General features: G+C 36.4%; 1 protein-coding gene across 2 annotated transcripts in view; it reads right to left on the minus strand.

The window, feature by feature from the left end:
• IPO11 (importin 11) overlaps positions 1-25,914 on the minus strand; it is a 230,444-nt gene that overhangs the window by 36,525 nt on the left and 168,005 nt on the right. The window contains exons 28-29 of one of the 2 annotated variants that reach the window (XM_008527674.2): positions 9,492-9,587; positions 1,545-1,629 (exon numbers count right to left, since the gene is read on the minus strand). In XM_008527674.2, the coding sequence (XP_008525896.1) occupies positions 1,545-1,629; positions 9,492-9,587 (181 nt within the window). Of the gene's footprint in view, positions 1-1,544; positions 1,630-9,491; positions 9,588-21,407; positions 22,405-25,914 lie in introns of those variants that run through there. The other variant, XM_008527675.2, reaches the window with a different exon arrangement.

Below are 25,914 nucleotides of genomic sequence, written 5' to 3' on the forward strand. Positions count from 1 at the left end.
CTAGAACAAAAAACAGATTTGGGTAGATTAATTTGCTAAGGGTAAATCTACCAGATTAACCGATGTTTAAAAAGTGTGCACAAAACCTGATGATTCAGTGAAAGCAGAATACCTATTATTCATTTACAAGTTCAGAATCTTATGAAGAAACACCTTATCACATTTTTCTGATACACCAATGATATATTCAATGATTTTAAAGAGTGGAGGTGAGAGTTGGGGAAAGAAACTGTTAGGTCATAGCAAAGAGGCTAGTATCACTCTGAGTGAAGAATTCACACTTTCCATGTATCTAGAATTCCACTTAGCTGTCTCATTTCAGGGAAGAAATACTTCCAAAGGTATACTCGGAATTGAACACTTCACTAGAACACTACATATTGGGGAAGGAAATGAATAGTATTAAGAGCTAAAAAGACCAAATAATTTTTCAGCTCACAGGCCCTGGGACTCCACTAATTCAATTCCTCTCCTCATTTCTTAGATGAGAAAACAGCTCCCAGGAGACAAGGAGACTTGCTCAAGGTGACAATTAACAGCACAAACAGGACCAGTACTCCAGTCTTAACAAATTCTTGGATATTGTCCTTTCCTCTATACTAGCTGCTAGGGAGATGATATCTAGCATAAAAGCAAAGTAAAACGGATTAAACTCAAATACAGTTTAAAAAAGGCTGTCAGAGCAGTGTAGTATTAGCTCGACCCGAGGATGAAGACTTGAGGGCTAATGTGATTCATTCAATGAGTGAATATCACGAGCAGACTAAAACCATACTGATAACTAACAAAGAGTAATTATTAGGTGTGCAGCATAATTCCATGATCACTTCATACGTTATTTTACTTTTGAGGTAGATATTGTTCTCATTTTGCAAGGGAAGAAAGAAGGCACAATGAAGTTAATAACTGGTTGAGGCCAGGAGACTTGAAGAGATTCCAAGAGAAAAGGGAGAAAAGTTTATTTACGTACCTATCTTATATTCATATATCAAAGAAAGGATTGAGAAATTCAAGATTATAAACAATTTTAAAGGCAAGATATTTTAGACATTTCCTATTTTTTGTTCCTTTTTCTTATCATATTCCTGTAGTGAGAGTTAATGGTTTACAAAACAATTTAGCAGTTAAAGCCATTTTTATAAAGGCCTATATCTCAGAAAAAGTTCATTGTAAAGATCCATGAAATAACAGAGAATGAAGCAATTTCAGTAAATCTCCTCACAAAAGAAGAATTAGCATTACAACTTGCATAAGGTTTGAGGGTCACATGTTTTCTATATGTAAGAGTAAACCCCTCTGCTCTGCTAAGACAAGAAATTATTTCAGATCAAGGGTTAAACTCAACTTCCTGTGCAATTTATCTGTTTTTAGAAGTATACTCCAAATTTCAAAACTCAGTTAACTACATTAATTCTGCAACAAAGGATGGATGGATGAATAGATGGATCAATGGATGAATGGACCAACAGACATTTTCAAACCTACAGGATATGATGATGCTATATGGTTCTTCCAAATTTTCAGAAGCTCCATTTGTAACTTACTATCTTTTTCCTCTTATCCTGTTCTGTGGGTGGTTCTTCATCTTCTGTTACTTTTGGTTCTTCAAGATGAGACATCAACATACAGCTACAGTTAAAAAAAAATGTTTTAAATAAATAAAAAATGTCTATAACATACAGCTACAGTTAAAAAAAAAGTTTTAAATAAATAAAAAACGTCTGTAACATACTAAAAATCAACCCTCAAAATCAATCAGAACATTAATACAAAATACAAGGAACAGACTAAATAAATTAGATTTATAATTTAAAACATTTTTTAGTTATGAAAAAATATCTCATTTTAAAAAGCACCAACCAAAGTATTTTAAACTATTTTCCTTGAGCATTTAAGGTAAGAAATTATGAAAATTTATTTATAGGCAACTTTTGAACCATATATCACTTGACAGAGCAAAGTGCACCCTTTACAGCTTTCTATAAAAACGGTATTTACAAACACTTAAAATTAATACTTTCTCTTTTACCACTTATCTTCCTATGTCTGTAGATTATACATGTTTCATAACAGTAGCAACAATTTAAACAACAGCATCATTAAAACACTATTAATTATGTAACAATCTACTTTGCACTCCACGTGACATTACTACGCTACGAGGAACCTGTCCCTGAAAGCACTTGTACCTGCAGCACAGTTATAAATCATTTTATTTTGATTATCTGCACACTGCTCTTAGCCATTAGCAGAAATAATGGAAACGCAGATTCCTATTCAGTCAACGCTGGTTCCAGGGAGACAAGAAATGAATACTGTCTGGTGAATCAAGCTGATGGAACAAACCTCCCTGTTTCCTAATTTAGAACAGATTTCAGTAATTTATCAGAGTCAGAGGTTCCTAACCAATAAACTGTGGCAAAGAAAGCTTGGTTTCTTGTGTGTTTTGTAGCAAGTACAGGTGAAAGATAATCCCTGACTGAGTTGTGTAAATAACTTTTAAATAAGCGCTAAGGGCCGATGCTCACACCAAAAGCTTGATCAAGCTCACTCTTGCAGGACATATGAGTGTCCTTTCCCCTCTATTCTCTCCAGTTAAAACAACAACTTTTGGAACCACTCCCTCTGACCCAGTCAGTGCACAGTGGTGGGATCAAACAGTAAGAACCTTAAACTGGAAATCAGAAGCCCTGAAAAACAGCAAGAGCTCAATCCCTAACTCACTGCATGGCCTTAACCTCTTGGAGTTGCAATGCTTTTGTCCATCACAATATAAAATGATACGGCACAACTAGTTGGCCAAGGGACTCCGGAACAAAGTCAGAAAATTATAGCACTATTATCTTAACCCAAAAGCTATTTAATAAAGGGAAACGCCTAGAAAATGTCTAGACTCCAGTTTGTATTTTAGAACTGAATAATAAGGTGGGGTTCCTTTACATCAGCTGTTTTATGCTGGCTGCAGACCTCAATTTTAACTGCCATGAATCTGGATCTCCATGGAGCAAGACTTTATTTTGCATCAAATTATTTCATTGCACTAAAATCTGTTAACTTTCTTGTATAGTAAAAACTCTCTCTCCCTTCCTTAAGTTGAAAGATTTATCATATAAATATACACATACACATATATTTTTTTTCCAGAAATTACCCAGAGGGCAGAATATTTTTGCTTTGCAATTATGAAAACTGTATTCATTTGGGTCTCCGGAAGGTGGAAAGTGAAAAAAATAAAAAAAATTGGCCTGAAAAGTCCAAAGCTGAAATTCTTTCCTGCAGGAAAACTTCCAATTAAAAGTTAAATCTTATTTTGCTGACAAACATTCAAGATAGAGAATCATGGTTTTCATAAAAGGCATGGTGAGAATTAACAGATTTCTAACAAGCTAAAATGTGTGGGTTGTGAATGTAATAATAGTAATAATAATAAAATAACAATTTAAATTAGGGGCAATTAGCATGTGAACACAGGCAGCCACCCGCCATCCTACACTCTCCCTCTCTGACTAGATCCAGGCTCTCTAGCCTGCTGCGTCAGAATCTTTCTCAACAAGAAACTCCAACCAGACAAACACAACCAACAGTGTCATCATGCAGCAGGAAACCTTTTAAGCCATTTCTCATTTAAAAAGTACGTGCTGTAACACTTTTCATTTAATCTACACAAACTCACTTCTGAATGTTACAATAAAACAAGAACTGACAACATTATTCAGTCAGTCTCTGTAGTGGACACTTTGGTTAAATATATAATCGCCCTCCTTCCTAACAGAACCCTCAATGTGTCCACCAGATGCTTCAGAAAAAGCTGATCCCAACCGCAGTGCCAGCAGCTCAATAAGCAGTCATGGAAATCCTGTTCCCCTGGTCAATGACTGCCTTCAACAGGAGTACGTCTTAAAAAGTCTAGCCAATTAGACATGAAGAGAGGTCTGATGAAATAACTTCTGGGAAACGTTTCCTTTGATGTTAGAAAAAAAAGACATAAGTAAAAAGAAAAGATTACTTGTCTGATACTGGCATTGTCATGAATTGTCATGCCTAGAGCTACTCTGTGACGATGAGGGAAAGCAGCCTGCAGATGAAGTTAATGTGCTGAGGTGATGGAACAGAAAGAACCTGGGTCTTCGGTGATGTTGTGAGGCCACAAGTAACTAATCCTGAAGCCACTTACCTACAGCTTTTTTGTTGTCAGACATAACTAACTCTTTTTTTTTTTTTTTTGAGGAAGATTAGCCCTGAGCCAACATCTGCGGCCAGCGCTCCCCTTTTTGCTGAGGAAGACTGGCCCTGAGCTAACATCCGTGCGCATCTTCCTCTACTTTATATGTGGGTCGCCTGCCACAGCATGGCTTGCCAAGCGGTGCCATGGGATCCAAACCGGCGACCCCCAGGCCGCCAAAGCAGAATATGCGCACTTAACCACTGCGCCACCAGGCCGGCCCCATAACTAATTCTTTATTGTTAAAGCCAGTTGACTCAGGGTTTCTCTTACTTGCAGCTGAAAATCCTTTTACGGTCCTTATATAAATACCTTATCAAAAATTCATTTGTGGGCTCAGGCCAAAAAACAGTCTCCCTTCTCCTAATACCTGTTTCTTTCTACTTGAAAATCGGAACTATACAATTCCTAATGTTTCTCTTTTTGCCCTGGTAGTTAGAAAGCTCAGGGCTAAATTTCACATTCAGATGGCACAGATTTCCCCAATCAAGGATTCTTGTTTAAATTCCTTCACTCCTGTGTTAATAGTTTTTGGTCACAATAAGCAGATGCTTTTCTTATGCATTGCCTCAAATCCTCTTATGGCCACTAGACTGAATACCATAAGTAACTAACTAAATGTTGTATATTAGCAATACACACAAAGTGCCATGAAAGACCAGAGAAAGAGGCAATTAATTCTTCCTGAGAGCCTGGAAAGAAATCTCATACGTAGGTATTCGCCAAGCAGAGCAAGGCTGAGGGCATGACATACCAAGAAGAAGAAGTGTTAGGAGTCAAGCCACACGTATAAAAGGGTATGGCACATTTGGGAAATGAGGAGTAATCCAGGGAGAAAAGAGAAAAGGCCAGTAATATAAACTTAGGGTCAGCATAGAATAGTGCCCCATCAACTTTATTCTGTAGGAACCTGGCCTTTTAATTTTAAGAAATGGGGCAGAATGGATCAGAAGGGGAAAACTGATGAAAAAGGGTCCTCAAGGAGGTTGCTGAGCCCTACAAAAGTTAGGATAATATACAGGTGATAATGTCAGAATCAGGGAACCATGGGTTTTTCTGCTATTCTCTATTCCATTCTAAAGAGCCATCTGGTAAATCAATGTATTAAGTGAAGGAAAAAAAATGCTATTAAAAGCCTAAATTTTACTTTTTTCTGAAATAAAAGTAACTTCCTTTATGGCTGGTATGCTTTACACTCTCTAGCTACAGAAACCACAATTTATGAGTCTTTTCCTAATAAATTTTAGTGCCTCTAAGCCTCCTAAAATGCTGGCTAAATCCCTTCTTCCTTTTTACTTCCCAAACTTCGGCAAACGGTCATCAATTTCTTTTTCTCAACGTGCCTACTAACAAAATATTTAGGAAAAAAAGGGAAACACTCTAGTTAAAGACAAGCAGAGGCAAATCTCTAGCCTTATTAACATATTTTCCTGGTTTAATGAAACAAGAACTCTACTAACTAAAACACAAACATAAAAAGAAACCCAGATTTGTAAACTTTCAAAATGGGTCTCTTCTTTCTTCTAAATGGATTCATTTTCTATACCATTTTAATAACGGCCAACTCTTGACTATCTATTTGTCTTGGAACATAAACTTTCCTAAGTAAAATAAAAACTGAGATCATCATAAGAGTAAATAAAAACCCATTTCCATCTTTTCCCAAATAAAATCTTACATTAAAATTTTTAAGTGCCTATAAGAATATAGTTATGAGGATATATCAAAGTGCAAAAATTAGCATAGGGTGTTAGGTGTAAGCATGAGTAGTTTTTTAAATTATATGTCTGTGTGCGTGCGTCATATGTCACCCAAACTACAAATACCTGTCAACCTCCTTCAGCCACATCCACCTGTCATCAATTCCTGCCAATCCTCCTGCCAAAATCCATCTCAAAATCCTGTCAATACTCATCAAGAGTAGAACAGCTATGTAAAGGGTTTCCATATCTGCCACGCAGCAGGTTATCAATTTTTAGAGTGCATATGAATCATGCAGGGTTCCTGTTTACAATGCAAGTTCTATCGTCCTCCTTCCAAAGATCCTGATATAATGGGTCCAGACGGGGGAAGGGAAATCTGCATTTTTAACAAAGCATCCCGGGTTGTTCAGCTGGTGTAAGACCACTCGCTGTGAGCCTCTCTACCCCTCCCAGTCATTCTCCACAATGCACGGAGGTGATCTCTCTGAAGTAAAAATCTGATCACTTCCATGCTTTAATATTGCCAATGGATCTCCAATGACTACACAAAATAGTCGAAAATCCTCTGCATTTCACACAGATTACTTTATTAGTTGGCTCCAAACTGGCCCCCATTTCCCCTTCTAGGCTGTGAGCCCTAGAGCCTAAGCTGCTTCTTCACACAGCACAATGCCTGGCACAAACAAGTCTGAACAAAGTGATGATCTGTCTACAAGGCTTCTTTATTGTGGTTAATTTGCCAACTCAACTGGACCACAAGCTGCCCAAATATTTGGTTATATATTATTCTAAGTGTTTCTTGATGAGATTAACAGTTGAATCTGTACACCGAGTAAAGCAGATTGCTCTCCCCAGTGTGGATGAGCCTCGATCAATCAGTTGAAGGCCTGAATAGAACAAAAATACTAAAAGAATTCACTCTCTCTGCCTGACTGTCTTCTAGCTGGAACACTAGTCTTCTCCTGCCTTCTGACTCAGACTTGGACTAGAACTTACACCACTGGCTCGCCTGCTTTTCAGGCATTTGGAGTTGGACTAGAACTATACCATTGGCTCTCCTAAGTCTCTAGCTTGCCAACTACAGATCTTGGGAATTCTCAGCTTCCACACTGTGTGAGTCAATTCTTCATAGTGAATCTCTTTATATATATACACATGTCTCCTAGTGGGTTTGTTTCTCTAGAGAACTGTGACTAATATACCACTTATGCAGGTGGAAAAAACAGTTTTCTTCCTTTGTTCTAATTCATTCTATACTGAGAATCAATAGGAATTCAGCAGAACTGGAAAGATTAACTTTCTTTGAGTAAATTGTTTCAATAAACAGGAAGGGGAAATTGAAGGCTAAGCTAGCTACATAGTAAATATTTTATGTCTCTCAAATGGACTTTTCCAAAAGCCTATTCATACCCTACATTCTCACAGACTTTAATTTACAGAACTCTATGTAATCCGCAGAATCACAGAATAGGAAGATTTATCAGAAATCTAGTCTAACCCTTCTTAGACACTGAGACTCCAAAAAGTTAGGTAAATGGTTTCTCCACCGTGCTTCCACAGGCCAAATACCACCCCAGGGTAAAAATTAATTGCCAAACAATTCTGGGGAGGAAAAGCAAACAGTGGTCACATGTTCCAGCTACCTGTGCATCCTAACCCTCGAGTCCGGGCCTTTCTAGTCTGGATCCCTATAATGGTCCCCTAGTCAGTCAGTTTCCTTATGCCCAACATTTTCCTCTTCCAAACCGAAACCTTTTTCATGACTGACCTTGGCTTACTGAGTAAGAAGATCCTGGCTCTAATCTTGACTCTTCCACTAATTTGCTGTGTCACTGCACTTTTCTGAGCCTCTGTATCCTGATCTTTAAAATAATGAAACTGCACTAACTTCTAAACTTTATTTTTAACAACTTCCTGACTCTCATCCCTTCCAGTTAAACCACACTATAATTATGTTCTTCTTCCTATATCTTAACTCTATCCCTCCCTGAAGACTGTAACAAACAGTGCCTTTTCTTTCTCTGATTTTCTTTTAAAGCACAGTCTGTAATTTTACTGTTTTGTGTGCTTTGTTCAAAGCATAGTAACTGCCTTTACTCATTATTAGTGTTTTCATTGTGCTATTAGACATGCTCCTCCCCTAACTAAATTATACACTCCAAAGAGAACGACAAAGAACATTTGAATATATCCTAAGCATTTCACAAATAGTTGTAAACTTTTTCACATATTATGCATAAAAACAATATTCACAGTCATGTGCCATAAACGCTATGTTAACTTAAAAAAATTACCTGCATCCAGGAATGGTATATTTTTGATTTGTAATCACCAAAGTAGTTTGAGGTTTTTACCTCACCTGAATTCCTATGTTCTCGAAAGCTAAGTTACATGCCAGATGCATTTTGTTTACATATGTTTAGTAAGATCTGACAACATGTATCTGCTTTCCATATTTTTCAACAAAATATGATTCAAAGGGCAATCTCTCCCATTTGCTATAAATGGTTTTATAAAGAACAAAGAAAACAAGCTCAATATATTATTGAGGAAAAGTCAAGCAGTCTGGAATCTCATGAAGCCTTACTTATCATTATATGAAATGTGCTTTATCAATACAGGCATATCTTGTTTTATTGCACTTCTTTACTGCTCTTCACAGATACTGCATGTTTTACAAAACCTTCCACAGCAAAAAGATTATGACTCACTAAAGGCTCAGATGATGGTTAGTATTTTTCAGCAATAAAGAATTTTTTAATTAAGGTATGTACATTTTTTTAGACAAAATGCTACTGCATATTTAATAGACTAGGGTATAGTGTAAATATAACTTCTACATGCACTGGAAAATCAAAAAGTTCATGTGACTTGCTTTATTACAATATTCACTTTATTGCGGTGGTCTCGAACCGAACGCACAATATCTCCAAGGTATGCCTGTAGTAATAATAAGAGGAAAAGTGTAACAATTCTACTAACTACAAAAGGATACAATGATTAATAAAAAAATTAAATTTTAAATTAATAGTTATATAAGATTATCAGCATTCCTGATAATATGATTTTAACTATTCTCCCCCAAATAAAATTTGAACTATTCTCTTTTGGAACTAGTCAAGTACCAACATGGCCCTCTAATATTTTAAAGGTGCCAGTGATACTTCAACTAGGCAAATACAAATACAGGATGCTTACTCATCCCCTTTTCCCCATCATTTGCCTGAAAGGCAGGGGAACTTCATTGAAAAAAAAAAGAACATATTCAAAACATCTTAAAAAAAGAATTTATATGCTAAAATACTGGGATTTTTTCAAAAACCTAATGTCAAATCATAAAATGATTAGCCCAAAGAAGCCCAATTCAGAATTTCACTATAACAAAAATAAAGCTGATCTTCAGATCCAATAATAAATATCATAAGGAAAATAAAATTTTTTCTTTATAAAAGACAAAATGAAAAAGGTGCCTTACTGTGCTTATATGGTGACAGTGAACAAAAATCATGCAGATATATTTAACTACCCCTCCAAGTCCAACTGAAATCAATTAAGTGACCACCTACTCTTTGTAAGTTCCTGTTTCAGGATCTTCCGTCATGACATCGTGTAGGCCCTCCACTGAGATGTTTATAATCCCACAGAATTTATCCTGGATAACACTAGAAAAAAAGAAGGGCAAAACAAGTTAAACTGAAGCATTTCAACAGGTAATTCCTTTTTTCTCCCTAATTATCCTCTTTAACATAAAGAGAATTTTCAGTTCTAAAACACAAAAAAAACTTTCAAAATATATTTCTTAAAAACGGAATTCTACCTTTGCATATAACATTAAAATTTTCTCTTTCACTAGCTTATTAGTGTGTTTAAATACTAAAAGCATAAGATTAAATAGGAAAGAGATACTTTAATATTCTTCAATTTATTATAATAGTCTTGTTTATTTTATAACTAAAAAGATAAAGATACAAAAATGTTGCAGATTAAAAATCTCCACTCTTCTAAAGACACTGTCAAGAAAAAGAAAAGAAGTCATAGAAAAAATATTTGTAAAACATATATCTGACAAAGGACTTGGATCCAGAATATAAAAAGAACTCTGAAAACTGAAACTGAAAAAAAAAGACAGACAACACAATTTAAAAATGGGCAAAAATTTGAACAGACACTTCTGCAAAAACGATATACAGAGGGCATACAAGTACCTGAAAAGAAGTTCAATATCATTAGCTATCATAGAAATGCAAATTAACCCACAAGATTTTAATTAAAAGTAAAAGTAAGAAGATTGACAATACCAAGTGCTGACAAGAATGAGAAACAACAGGACTTCTCATACATTGCTGGTAAGAATAAAAAACGGCATACGCATTTTGGAAAACACATCGGCAGTTTTTATAAACTTAAACACCCTCCACACAACTAAGCAATCCCATTCCTAGGTATTTACCCAAAACCAAAACAAGTATTCTCAGATTTGTATGTGAATATTTATCATAGCTTTATTCATACTAACCCAAAACTGCAAATGACCCAAATGTCTATGAACTAGTGAACGGATAAACAAATTGTGGGACACTTAGTCAATGGAATAGTAGTCAACAATAAAAAGAAACAAACTAGAAATACATGCAACAACTTGGATAGATGTCAAAAACATTATGCTAAGAGAAATACAACAGACTAAAAAACGCTTCATGTTGTGTAACTCGATTTATGTGACTTTCTTGAAAGGCAAAATTATTTGATCAGTGGTCAGTGGTTGCTACGCAAAGGGACACAAGGGAACTTTTTGGGATGATGGAAACGTTCTTTATGTTGAGTATGGTAGTGGTCATACATTGTGTACATTTGTCAAAACTGTACACTTAAAAGAGGTTTTACTCTATGTAAACTATACCTTAATAAACCTGACTTTTAAAAGTGGAAGTACACAACCACTCAATTTTGTGGCTATTTCTGACTCATTAACTGGCACTTGTCTAAAGTCAGAGCCTCCTGCATCTGGTCGGTGTTAAAGAAGCCCTGGCAAATTATTATTTCCTAATTCTCATCACTGGCCCCTAGAGACTTGATCATTCTACCTTCACTTGGGATCTTAGAATTTTCAAGTTAACTCATCTTTTATTAATCGCATTAGGATAGATGCTCCTCCTAAATAAAGAAATCCCAATTTTGATATAAACATTTTTTATTTCACAATGCTACATGGAACCCAACTGATTCTATTCGTATCCTTATTACTGAGGGCTTCAAGGAGGCAAATGGGTACTTTCTATTCCAGTCTCTTAAACTTTATTCTTTCTCCTTAATTTAAGAACTTTCAAGGGCTATCAAGAGCCTCAGCATGCTCTGCTAAACCCACCTTTTCAAAATTATATTGCATTACTCTTCTTTTCACTGCTTTCAGGCAGTTAAGTCATCACTTCCCAAACATAATGTTCCTGACTCCACCATCTATCTGCTTACTGTCTTCGTGCCCCTCACAATGTCCTCCCTCCTTTTTCTACTTCACCTTAATTCATACTTCACGAAGACTTCCCTGACCATGTTCTAAATCCACTGGAATTGAGCACTCTGTCCTTTGAATTTCCAGTAACATAAAACCTCCGCACTATTCATTTGGCATGCAACTCTTGTGGCATCTTTTATCTTACTTTCTCTTAATGTCCTTTAACTTTTCATGCCTGCTCTCCCTAAAAGTAGCTTGAAGCACAGCCCAAGTGTTATGTTTACTTTTTTTAATGCTCCATAGGGTAATATTATACATTCTGTGAACACTCAATAAATAATCATGGGAATTAATGACCCCAAAGCTTGAGAACTGCCCTCCCTCAATTTCTTTTTACAATATTTACTTCTTTTTTAAATTACAAGTATGGACAGCTGAGTTGTAGATAATATATTACAACTGCTTACACTAGACATGAGGCAGAAAATACAACAGAAAGTGGCTGTATTGGAATCTATTTCTGAAACACTCATTTTAGAAAATACAAGGAAAGTTTAACATCAAGGATGAAAAAGGAGAATGAAAGTAAAACTGAAGGGAAAAAAGTGTTAGTAACCTGAACATTTTCTTCCTTTTCACTTGTCACAAACACTCTTCCTTTTATTTTACATACTTCGTTGATATACTCATTTATTCCCATAGACACAGGTCACAAATACTCTACAGAAGGAAACCAGGCTTCTTAAACATCTGCTTGTTTTGTTCTTCAAGCCTAAGTGATGTTACACATGCACAAACATTAAATAAACAGGTTGGGCACAAACAGCTGTACTAAGTGAAGACCAGCTGATCATTTAAAACAATTCCACATAGATTTCAGTAAACTTTTCTTCCTCAGTCAAACGTACATTAGTAAAACGGTAGTTTTTAATCTTGTCTTAGTATTTCCTAGAAGTATGGCATTTTAAGGTATTTTCCGAGTATATAAAAGTATCTGTCTAGAGAGTATGTGAATTGCAGAAACTTCATGCAGTGAGTTTTCCTTGCTTTAGAAAACTGTGTACTAAAGGGAAAAAAAAAAATCAATTTCTCTTCCTTATGTTCATTCACCCAATTCAAAAAACCCTGCCGGTTTAACATTATTTCTGTCCTTTTATATTATTATGAATCCAACCACATGCATTCAGATAACTAAATGCCCTTAGAAAGATGAAGCAAACTTTTTAATCCTCAAAGGCACAAATAAATGAAATATTCTAATATTCATCTGATTAGCCCAAACAATAAATACTAGACTCAATGTGAACGGGACTCTGTTTTCTTTCTACTTGTCCATTTTTTATGAGTAATTTTCTAATGAGCATTTTGCACTTCCATTTTTTAGACAGCTGATCCATCATCTAGACCATGTGCCTTAAATTACTTCTCTATAAGCAATGGATTTACATATTTACATCATCTTCATCCTCTTGGACCTAGGAGGAAAATAGGGACACAGAAACACAGAAAACATTTTTGATTACCTTTTCTCAATGGTTTTATAATCTAAAATTGATGATTTAACAGTTTTTCATTGTAGCAGGCCCAAGAAAGAAATGAATCAGAACCTTACTCACTTTAGAATTTTTTTCTGATCTAACCAGGCCACAATTATACTACTGATACATCACACCTAATTAATATTTGAAGTCACTGTTGCATTATTATATCTTAAATATAGAAGGTCAGTGAAGTTAGGGTAATTTAAGAAATAAATTTTTAAGTACAAAAAGCCACAATAAAATATTCTGTTAACTATCCGTCTCTGCTTATATCGTTTAACAGGATTAAGCAAAGAACAGCAATTTACTGAAAGAAAAAGGCAAAAGAAAGACTGGTTTATCAGTCTTATTCCAGAATTTCTACTACACCAGAGGCTACAAAAATGGTGACATTTACACTAAAATTAGAGATCCCCCCCCGCCCCCGCCAGATATTTTCCAGGACCTAGGCTGCAAATACTTTGTCACTTAAATGGAAAGACACCTCCTTTCTACACAGTAATTCTCTGCATGGTCATGGACAAGTGTATTAATAAATCTAGTTTCCCCTGACAAATACTGGCCAGGAAATAGGATAAAAAATTCATGAAAGCAATCGATAAAGGTATTTTAAAATGAAAGTTGACTGTTTTACACCTAACAATGATCTTTACAAAGGCTTTTATGTTATAAAGCAATCCCCCAATTAACTATTTTTTGAGAGCACATACATAGGCAAAAAGAAAAAAAGCCATTATCTTTACAATAAGAAGTAACTATAATGCTCTATGTATATATAACGGGATGAGAAGAAACTGCCACCTTACGTGATTTTCAAGAGAAAGACTATGCTTTAAGAAACACTGCTTAATGAAAACAATGCCTAAACACACTAAGCTTCCATAAAAAGATGATGATCATGATTGGTAGAGAACTGTTTAGAAAAGACATTAGCATGAAAAAACTCCATCAATGCTTGTTTTGGATACTTACAGAAGTCAATTGACAGATTGGTTCCTGTTTTTTAACAAGAGATATAAAAGAATTTAATAGAAATTTGGTAATTATGGGGTTGGGGGTATGACATCACCATTGTAAATGTTGGACATTGCTGAAAACAAAGCTATACAATAAATAATTACAACGTATTCATGAATATACACCTTCAGGATAAAAGAAAAAAGGCCAACTGTGCTGATATAATTAAAGTTATACGAAAAGGTACTTGTGGCTTAGAGTTAAATTCCTGTACTGTATGTCACATAGCTCAGACAGAAATGATAATGTGCTCCAGAAAACAGTGTTACATGATTAAAAGGGGATTTTGGTAATGATGAAGACACAATCACAATGAAGATGTCAAAGATTTATCTGAAGCATTTGAATAAAACTGTATCATGAAATAAGAGGAAAAAATCTAAGTAACATTTTACTTTATTTTTAAAATGTACACAGGTAATTAAACTAACAGCTTAACAGACATTTGACTATTTTGTTACAGCTCTAGAAGTATAATATATTCAGGCTGGCCAGAAAACCTTACACAGGTTTTTCTTATAGGGAAAATGAGTGGCCACGTTATATTTAGACCTGCCTTGCACAGGCTCACTGTCAAATTCCTCCTAAATCCTGCTAGCACACACCACAATCTCTCTCTGAACTCCAGAACTCTAAGTACATCTGCATCCTTCTTATCCACTCTCGGCAGTCTCATAAGCACCTCAAACCGAAGACATCCAACACCAAATTTTCGAGTGCCTCCCCAACAAAAACAAAGAAATCAAAATAAAACAGAAAATCAAAACCAGGCTCTCTTCCTGTTGTCCTTATCCAGAAAGAGCAATTCCATCTACCCAGTGACTCAAGCCAGAAACCTGGGATTCAGTCTTGACCTTTCTTCTCATTTACTCTTCCAACACCCAATTCATCATCAAATTCTGCCATACTTATCTCTGAAATTTTTCTTTTGTTTCTACCTGTCTATATTCCTACTATGAACACTGCGCTACAAGTCACTCTGTCTCCAGTTTGAACTACTGGGTAACTTCCCAAATGGGCCGCTTCCACTCTTGACTTCCTGTAATCCATTCTCCACAGAGCTGACCAGATCACTCTTTCGCAAAATCTGATCACGTCTGCCTTGTTTTAAAGCAAGGGTCTAACCTTTCAATAACTTCCCATTACACTTAGAAATCCAAACTCCTTATCATAGTGTACTGAGCCCCATTTGACCTGACTCCTGCCTACCTCTCCCTGAACGCATCTAACCTTTCATACTACTCTCCAGCTATAGCAGCCTTCTTTCTGACACTTTCCAGCCTCAACGTTTTAACTGTGAGATCCCATGTGCTAGGAATTCTACTGTGCAAATTTACCTGGTTAGTTGTATTTACAAAAAGAGTAACTGTAAGTGGGTGTGGTCCCGATTCTAGAAGACTGGAAGACAGTGTTTAGAGGCTTTCACAGGTGAGAAGCATATAATTGAAGATAAGCGATTCTGAAAGCCAAAACACGAAGAAACTGCACTAGAACATAAAAAATTCTGCTCCATGGTACCTAAAGCAAAATACAAAGAAAATTTCAACTCATGTATTAAGGGTAGAATTAAGGCTGGTAAAATTATCATACAAAGCTATCTGGCAAAAAGTAAGAAGATTTTTCAAAGCCAATGATCCAAAGTAAGAATAGGCAAGGGTTTCTGTACATGTACTAGGAACTCAAGAGGTCCAAGAAGACACGGAGATAAAAGGAAAAGAGAAGAAAACGTGTATGCAAGGTTTCTACACTATTCAGGATCATAAAACTACTTCCTACTAAAAGATCGTGCCCTCTACTATATCACATGATGCCTCGAAAGAGTCAGGAGCAATGAAACAAGGCACATCTGGGTCAGCGGCAGGCATAATACACATTTCTCACATTCGTGCTGCTTTTCCCAGGATATTTCTCTTTTAACCCACAGGGCTTCCTACTTGAAAAGCGTGCAGCCACAAGAGCCTACCAACTTCAGTAGTGACGACTAGAGGTAGAGGGCACTTTTTTTTTTTACAACTATGCTTGATACACAGTACAATACTGGAAAAAAAAAATGGGCCTACTACCTTGTTACTCTTGTTCCATAACTGTGAAATCATTGAGAAACTAAATAATAAACAGTTTGAGAAAACTGATGCATATCCCTCCCCACTCACCTATGGGCTTATCAGTAAGGCCAGTAACAGAAAAGAAAAACATAAGTTTTAATGAGAAAACAAAATGAGTGTTCTCAGGAGAAAAAAAATTAAGTTACTATTCAGTGGGAGATGGGTATAAATAAAGTCTAATTGGTAAATAGAACAGCCTTGTTTTATTTCACATACCCCGTTCTCTTTCCTCTTGATCCACAGCAACACATCATGTTACAGGTCCATACATACATTTTCTAGTCTGTGGCTAAGTAAGAGAAAAAAGTAAAGGAGTGGGATCCTTCTAACAAGGAAAAACAAGAAGTCCAACAGGACATGAGCAAGTGCATGTGGGACCAATCTGGCAGGAAGGCCTAGCATTAAAGCCGTTTTTCAGAACCTTGTAAAACAGTCCTTTGGCTTTTTTCTCCCATTTTTTCAACCCTTAAAAACAAATATGGCATATATTACTGTCACTGTTGTAGTGTGGGTAAGATAACTGAATAAAAAATGCCCCAATTACACATAGGTCCCCCTCCATCTCAAAGCTTAAACACTTGGGTGTTAACATAACTCCTAAGTTCAAGAAATGTCCCCGTATGTTTGAATCTTCTATTTCTCGACCTGAGTGGTAGTAACACAGGTGTGTCTACTTCTGTATGTGGTTTATATGTACATCAATAAAAGTTTTAAAAAACAGGTGTGTGTTGTTTAAGGGAAAATATTTGCCATGTATTAACACTAGTATAGGTAAGATCTGATTCAATTCTACTACTACTTAGAGGGTCCCTAAAAATAAAATATACAAGACAATCGGAAAGAAGAGAATAAGAATCTATCCAACTGTTGCTGACTCAAGACACAGGTGGCCACAGGGCAGAGTGGATCAACAAAGTAACCCTGGAATGTTATGTATGAGAAAGTTGAGGACCCTACTAAGAGTAAAAAGTTGACGGAGAACAAAGAGATATCCAGAGATCCTCTTTCTCTACTACTAATAATTCTACATAATTCTCTCAATCTCCCACAATGTTCACCCTGACCTCTCCCCACCACTTAGCCTTCAGCTATCAAAACACTGGAAACCCCCACGTCCAGAAAACCGTGAGACACCTTTGTCTTCCTTTACCCCAGGCTCCATCGCCTGTGACCTTCTTCAATTTCCTGCTCCCTCCTGTTGAAGTCTCTGTCCCATACCATTGAAGCCCTCACCAACAATCTGACACCAAACATCTGTACTCCACCACCAGGAAGGGACTGAGAGTAAGTTCCCAGTTAGCCCAGAAGTGAGAGACATGTTTCTGAAATTCCACACTGGGATTCTAAATGTATTTAAAAGTTATGATGTTATAAATAAATGGTAGTTGAGTTCTATACTTCTCATTTATTATGGGGGGGGGGTACTTTTTCGGTATGTCCTAGAACTTTAACCACTTTTTATAAAACCCAATGAAACAAATGGATCTGTATCTAAAACTATCTTTCTGAAATACCACTATTTTAAGTTGGAGCCTATCTATTTTTGAGTGCTCTAATCAAGAACCTTTAGTAAATGGTAGAGAAATACAGAAATCTTAAGAAGAGTAAGCTTCCTTAGCTATCTTAATTTAGAAGATTACTTGGTTTTAACTTTGCTGTTTTGTTTAAGGTAGGGCTGCTCAAAAATATGAAACAAATACAGAAATTATAGCTTAAAATTTCTATGCACATTATTACTTCAAAAGAGTTTTATGGTAAGTAAATTTTTAAACTGTGCAAGTATCAACCCATAGTGAAATGTGAGTTGGCTAACATTTTTAAAAGGAATGACTGCTGACAAAAATTGGAATGAGCACTTAATGAACACTACTCTGTACAACTATAGCTCCATATATAAACTGATACTAATAAGATTAAAGTTTTCTAGTTGGGCCTAAATCAATTCAAAGTTATACATAAAGACATAAAAAAAATTTGATAGACTTTCCAAAGTACATTCTTTGAACTGGGGGAAATTTTGTTTTAAGATCAAGATAAACACTTTGTTATATGGATTTTTTCCCCACTTCAAATGGCCAGCTACATGGCTTCTGAATGTCTTTAAGAGGATGTGGTTTAGGTGGTGGGGAAGGAGGGCATGGAGGGATTTTCAACTTTTAAATTTCTGTATTGTTTGAATTCTTTTTTCCAATGAATGTATGCTGTGTTTTTTTTTTGCTGAGGAAGATTTGCCCTGAGCTAACATCTGTTGCCAATATTCCTCCTTTTTGCTTGAGGAAGATTAGTTCTGAGGTAACATCTGTGCCAAGCATCCTCTACTTTGTATGTGGGTCACTGCCACAGCATGGCTGACGAGTGCTGTAGGTCCGTGCCAGAGATCCAAACTCACAAAGCTGGGCCACTGAAGCAGAACGCACCAAACTCAACCACTACACCATGGCACCAGCCCCATGAATACATACTTTTAATAATTAAAGAAAAAACTTAATATGAGTTGTAGGGGTTGAGAGAACACAACAAAGAAAGAAGTATATTATTAAAAATGTGTTAAGGGGCTGGCCCTTGTGGCATAGTAGTTAAGTTCGGCACTCTCCACTTCAGCAGCCTGGGTTCGGATACTGGGTGCAGATCTACACCACTCATTGGTCACACTGTGGTGGCGACCCACATACAAAGCAGAGTAAGATTAGCACAGATGTTAGCTCAGGGTGAATCTTCCTCAGGAAAAAAAAAAATGTCTTAAAAAGTGAAACACACATCACACACTCTTCCATAATTAAACAAGTAATTTATGTAAGAACAGCTTTATTTAAAAATATTTACATTTTCTACTAAACTCATATTCAGAGACAAAGCTTTAGGTGAGCCGGGGAAAAGCAGAACACTTAAAACTCCTGGAGAGGTGGAGGTTGCAGCTTTAGTTTCTCTGCAGTTTCTAGAATATCTTAAAACCACTACATGGCTCCTTTCTGCTTTTCTCTCAAATACCTTACAGAAGTGGTTCTCCAAGCATGGTCCCCAGAGCAGCAGCAGCAAATGTGTTAAATTGCAAACTCAGAGGCCTCACTCCAGACTTCCTGAATCAGGAACTCTAGGAAGGGTGGGGGCAGCAATCTGTGTTCATCAGTCTGTTTGTTTTTAACGAAAGGCAGACTGCCACATGCAGCACCTCATCTGGATGTGTCTAGAGTCTCGGAACATTGACTACTCTACATTCTCCTACAAATGGACCTTGAGAGCCTATATGGAGGTTCCAGCAGGGGAGCACAGGTATTAGTGTATACACTTGACCAAAGAATGATCCTCCTCTACGGGGGAGGGTGGTCCTCTTCGAGGGAGCACACAGCTCTGGGAGGGATGCATATGGAGTGGGCAGGGAGGAAGGGCATGCTCATCTAGCCAGCCAGATCAACCAGGTCAACCCTGGTGATCAATGGGGTGACAAATGTCATAGCCAGATCACCCTCACACCCAGCAATCTGTGTTTTAACCAGGCTCCAAGGTGATTCTGAGTTTGAGAAGCACTGCTGTAAGGTATAATGGACAACGTAGCACCTTCTTAGAACTACTGGTTTTGCAATACAAACTTAGAAATTATCACTTGGTTTAAACACTCCCAGACTGTTTCAGGTTAATTTCACACAGATAGTATTAACGTTTAATAATAAATAGAAATTTGGAAGAAGAGGAGACACAATACAAACATGAAATACATGACGCTTAAGAGGAAAATTTTAATACCTATTTGTGGTTCAGGTCACTATTAACCGATTGAGTATGGGAACTTACTATATGCGTGATATTGTGCAGAGGGCTTCACAATTATAAATATATACTAATAGAGAAAAACATTACATCACTTCCATGGCTTCAATTATCATCTATCTATATTAAAGACTCTTAATTGGGGCTACTAACATCTCCTGGGTGCTCTTTCATCTTATTCTTCCTCACTTATCTGTCTCCCAAAATCATGGCCCAAACAGTTGTTACTACTAAGAGTGTATCATATACTTCCAGTGTACTGGGCAGATGAAAGGTTAAAAATTATTGACCTTTCCCAGGTAGATCGCTCTACTTATCTTCTGCTTGCTGGATATTTCTACTTGGAGAATCAATATGAACCTCAAATTCAATATATCTAAAGTCGAACTCATTATTTTGCCCCCACCCAGATCTTCAGTCCTCTTGCTTCCTTTGCTCAGTGAATGCAGCACAAAGCTGCCTAAGCCAAAACCTAACATCTTTGACTTCTCCCTCACCGGCCACCCCTCAGCCAACCATGAAGGCAATTCATCTGACTTCCAAAGTAGCTCTAGAATCCATCCATCCTCTCTGCCACTCCCCTGGCCCAGGCCTCCAGCATCTCTCCCCTGGATTAGTGATGCAGATTCCTACCCAGTTAATGCTGCCTCTACTCTACTCTTGTTGTTCCTTCCAGAAAGAGTGTACTTTCTAAAGGGTAAATTTTACTATGTCACTCCATTGCTTACAATCCTTCCATGGCTCCCTGCTGCCCTAGGGAAAAACACGAAATATCCTTCATCATCTCCTATCTCTCTCTAGCTGCAAATCTCACACTTCCAGTTGTACTGCATTTTACTTCCTGGAAAGTAGTAGTCTTTGTCTTTCTTCAACCCTTCTGATATGATGTTACCTCTATCTATTACTCAGCTCTCTTCATTGGGCTAATTTCTATTTATCCATCACGACTCAGTTTCAGTGTTGCCTTTCTCATAAAGCTCTCTCTCACCTCCACATGCGTCTCCTCCTCTCAATCTCAAGCTCTACTGAGAAGAGTAACTGTGTCTATGTTATTCACAATTGTAACCCTAGCACCTAGGCAGCAGTGGAGCATGAAATTAGAAGCAAGGGCTCTGGAGTCAGAGAGACCTAAAAAGTGTCACAAGCTGTGTAAATTTGGGACAGTTTCTTAAAATCACTCTGCCTAGATTTCCTTACCTGTAAAATGGAGATAGTAGCACCTTAGGAGGCTTTTTAAGGACTAAATGTGATATGTGAAGTATTTAGCATAGTGCTTAGTACATAGAAATGGTAGCTATTAGGGGCTGGCCCCGTGGCCGAGTGGTTAAGTTCGCGCGCTCCACTGCAGGCGGCCTAGTGTTTCGTTGGTTCGAATCCTGGGCGCGGACATGGCACTGCTCATCAAACCACGCTGAGGCAGCATCCCACTTGCCACAACTAGAAGGACCCACAACGAAGAATATAGAACTATGTACCGGGGGGCTTTGGGGAGAAAAAGGAAAAAAATAAAATCTTTAAAAAAAAAAAAAGAAATGGTAGCTATTATTATTACTTAATACAGTGCCTAACAAAATATCTGCTGAATGAATACAGTATTCAAAAGAATATTAAAAACATATATTTATTAATGCTAAGCTTGTATAATTCATTATATTTCCAAATAGAGTTTATAATTCTATAAGGAGGCTTCAGTTTTATTGATGTCCATGGCAGTGAAGTTTTCTTATAACCAATATTCAGTTGAATTATAAAGCAGAATGTTCAAAGAGAATGACCTGTGCCTCACTTTCAGGAACAATTTGTTTCTGAAGTCGAATCTGCTCCAAAGCAGGGCTTTCTAGAGAATATGGGGAAGTGTTACAAACTGAGGTAGTTACATTATACCTTGCTGACTGATAAAAGCTGTAGTATTCAAGTCTACTTTCCCCTGAGTTTTCCGATGCCTTTAGTTTTTGTTTAAATTGAATGACTTTGTAGATCAAAAAAATGATTAAAACACAAGCTAAGATGAAAAATGCTAGCAAAATATCAAAAGCCTCATTCAACTTTTCAACTTCTTGTGTACAAATTAGAGATGTTTTCCCTGACACCGAAGCAGCATCGATCGGTAGAGCACTGTTTTTTCCCGAGTTCAAGTTAACAGAAGAAGTAAGCTGTATTTGCACAGGTAACACTGCAGTAGTCTCTAATGGATTACCAAAGGTACTCTCTTGAAAAAATCTACTGGCAGGTGAAGTACGAATTCGTTCCCAGAAAGTAACGCTCTCAGTATTTTCCAAATGTTTCCCATTTGCGGTTACTTTATGCCAGGCCATCATTAACGCAGTGGTCTTGTGATGAATATGAAGAGATTTTATAGCCCAGGCTCTGGACACATTTGTCGAAGAAGTAACACAATTTGTAAAGTCAGTCCACTTAATGTAATGCAATGCTCTGCCGCGCATGGATGGGGGATTCTGACAATAGATGTTTAGAGTAATGGCTGAAGATGCTAGCCAGTCGCGAAGGCCCAATAGTTCGCAGTTACATTCCCAAGGATTAGAATTTGCCTGAAGATGAGTCAATGAAGACAATGGCTTAAGGACCCTTGGATGTAAGTCTGTAAGATTATTAAATGACAGATTAAGGATCTTCAAAGATGCTCCCATGTTTTCAAATGTATCATCATCAATGCTGATTATTCTGTTTCTATCTAACTTAAGGTAAATTAGATTTTTTAACAAGCTAAATGTATCAGAATTTAAATTTTCTAAATCATTATGACTTAAGATCAAATGTTTAAGATTATTAATTCCACTAAACCCATCCCTAGTAACATTTTTAATTCTTGAATTTTTCAGGATGAGATACTCCAAGTTGACAAGTCCTTTAAATGCAAAGGGATGTATTGCTTCAATATGGTTATGAGACAAAGAAAGTCTTTTAAGACTCTTAAGTACTGCAAAAGCATTTGAAGGTACTTTTGTTAAATTATTACCTTCTAGATACAAACTATCCAGGTTTCCAAGATGTTGAAAGCCTGAGTCTGATATCCTCAAAATTTTATTGTTGGATAAATCAAGCACCCGAAGAGCAATCATACCAACAAAGGTACCACTCCCAAGGACAGTGAGGCGATTCCTTCGTAGATTTAAGTACTGAACCGAAACTAGATCATTAAATACTCCTCTTGGAACAAAAGATACTTGATTAGACTGTAAATACAAATTACGAAGATTGGAAAGTCCCTCAAATATTCCAGGATCCAAGCGTTTTATAGCATTATTATTTAGATATAAAAAATAGAGATGCCTCAACTGAACAAAGGCTTTTGGATAAACATACACAATCTGAGAATTATCCAAATACAATGCTACAAGAGAATGAAGTCCTGTTAATCCACTTTCATTTATATGAGATATATTATTTCCAGTCAGATACAGAAAAACTGTACTTTCAGGAAAATTCTTAGGAATACTTGAAAGGCCTAAGTTACGGCAGTTAACTCGTCTCCCAGTGCAGAGCTGGCAAACAGAAGAACATCCAAGTATCTCTTTATGGAGTAATAATACAAGACAACAGGTAACAAGTAGAAACAGTCGTAGGCAAGGCAGAGAAAAATGTAATCCACACATAGCCCTGTTCTTGGTTTTTCTGCTCATATCAGAATTGGCTATAAAAAGAGAAGGTAAATAAATCATCAAAAAGTTCTTAAAATTAAAGTTTTATAATTCTAGAAGTTCTGTATTCTATTTTACTTTTATTAGGATCAGCCAATAATGTTAAATATCATAAGTCATACTATGGTGATAGCATAAAACAATGAGTTTGGAATATGTTCCAGGATTAACACCTCCAGGCCATTAACCCACTGTTTGACAAAATGATCATTCACATTTAATGAACTGCAAAATAAAATATTTCCTAAGTTAATTTAAAATATTACAACTGACTATAACAAAAAGTGACAAACAATGATGTAAGGATGATAGTCTTTGGATATAGCATGTCCCTTTATCAACTTAAAGTCTAATAACAAACAACATTACTTATGAAAATACAAATTCATTACAGAGCAATTAAACTCCCTTTAAACTACAGTTTTTCACAAAACCAATTATTTTTCATTTCAGCTAAAAATTCATATTTAAATAAATATTCTTACCAAGAACAGGAAATTCATATTATTAACAGTCGGCTGATTCAAGTACAGGTTTTCGTTCTAAATATGAAGAGCGACATTTCTAAACTCCATTTCTTTCTGTGGCACTGTTGACCTCCACCCCTCCACCTCTTTTTTAAAATTTTTTTTTAAGTCACAGTTTGCTCAGGAAACACCACTCTTCACATTGGTTCCTCCACAGTCAGTGTGTAAAACAGAGGTTGCCATGGATACAGGAAACTGAGAGACAGGAAGTAATTTTATCTGTGTTTCAAAAGTATTGTTGAAAGGAAATCTCAGGAACTTATTTTTTCAGAATGCAGTTAATTTGAGTTTTCCAATGCACATATCTAATTATTTCATAATTTTAAAAATAACTATTTTTTAAAAAGGAAACCTGAAAATTTTTAAATATTCAGAATGAACAAACTCTATGCATTAACAACAAATAGCTATTGAGTGGGAAAAGCAAGTTGAAATAAGATGTAAATAGAGTAATACAATTTTTGTGACTTTTTAAATGTATACAATATTTATATTGTTTTGAATACATATTAGGGACTTCAACTTCATTTTATTCCTTAAAAAAAAAAGGTAGCAAAACCAAGAAGCAATGGTGAACACAAATGTTGTTACACTATATTCTGTACTCTCTTTTAATTCTTCAAAAAAATTTCGGGTAAAAAATATTAAATACTACCAATTAGCACCTTAATATATTAAGGTATACGCCTTGGGCTGTAAAATGATATAAAGTCGCATATCAAATTAATTACTGACAAAGTTATCTTTGGCAAGAAAAGTTGGGGAGAATGAACGAGGCCCTTTACTGGCTTTTCACCATATATACCTCTGAATTAGTTTGAATATTTTAAAACAAAAATGTACCTGTGTATAATGCAATATTTTAAGAATTTAAATAATTGGCTATATATTGTTTATATTATATATTGCTTAGTCATTAATTTTCCAAAAAGCTGATTGCTTAGGCTTCCTAATTCTGACTTTTATTAATATTACTAACACCCTGATGATACACTTAAAATACCAGTAATAATATATATAATTGTATACTATAACTCCCTTTGATATTAAAGCAAGTTTATTTCATATCAAAACAATTATTTCAGATAATATGAATTATTTCCATACTAAATACTTGGCATAATATCCAGCACTTTTTTCCTATGACAACAAAAAATCAGAGGTACATACCAGATAACAGATCTTTGTCAAAATGCTTTACAATTCTCACAACTATCCTTTGTGGTTGGCTATTGTTATTGCTATTTTATGGACAAAGAAATTAGGAAACAACCAAAAAGACCAAATGACAATGAAGTGACATGAATTAGAGGTAAAGATAGAACAAGAGCTGTTTATTTTTTTTTTCCTTTTTCTCCCAAAGCCCCCCAGTACACAGTTGTGTATTTTCAGTTGTGGCATGGGGGGCACTGCCTCAGCATGGCTTGATGAGCAATGCCATGTCCACCCCCAGAATTCGAACTGGTGAAACCCTGGGCCGCCTAAGCGGAGCGCGCGAACTTAGCCACTTGGCCACAGGCCGGCCCGGAGATAGGTTTCTCAAGTCCATTTTGGTGAGTATTTTCAATGAAATGCAAGGTGCAATGAAGTATGTCTCATGGATTTTTTCAAGTGCATCATACAACTTAAAGAGTTATGATGAGGGGCGGCCCCGTGGCCAAGTGGTTAAGTTCTCGAGCTCTACTTCAGTAGCCCAGGGTTTCGCCAGTTCAAATCCTGGGCGCGGACATGGCACCGCTCATCTGGCCACACTGAGGCAGCATCCCACATGCCACAACTAGGACCCCCAACTAAAAATACACAACTATGTACCGGGGGCTTTGGGGAAGAAAAGGAGAAATAAAATCTTACAAAAAAAAAGAGTGATGATGGGGGGGGTGGTTCGGGACACCTGCCTCAAAATGTAGCACTTCAGCATACTGA

This window comes from Equus przewalskii, chromosome 20, assembly GCF_037783145.1.
Source record: "Equus przewalskii isolate Varuska chromosome 20, EquPr2, whole genome shotgun sequence".
Lineage (NCBI taxonomy): Eukaryota > Metazoa > Chordata > Mammalia > Perissodactyla > Equidae > Equus > Equus przewalskii.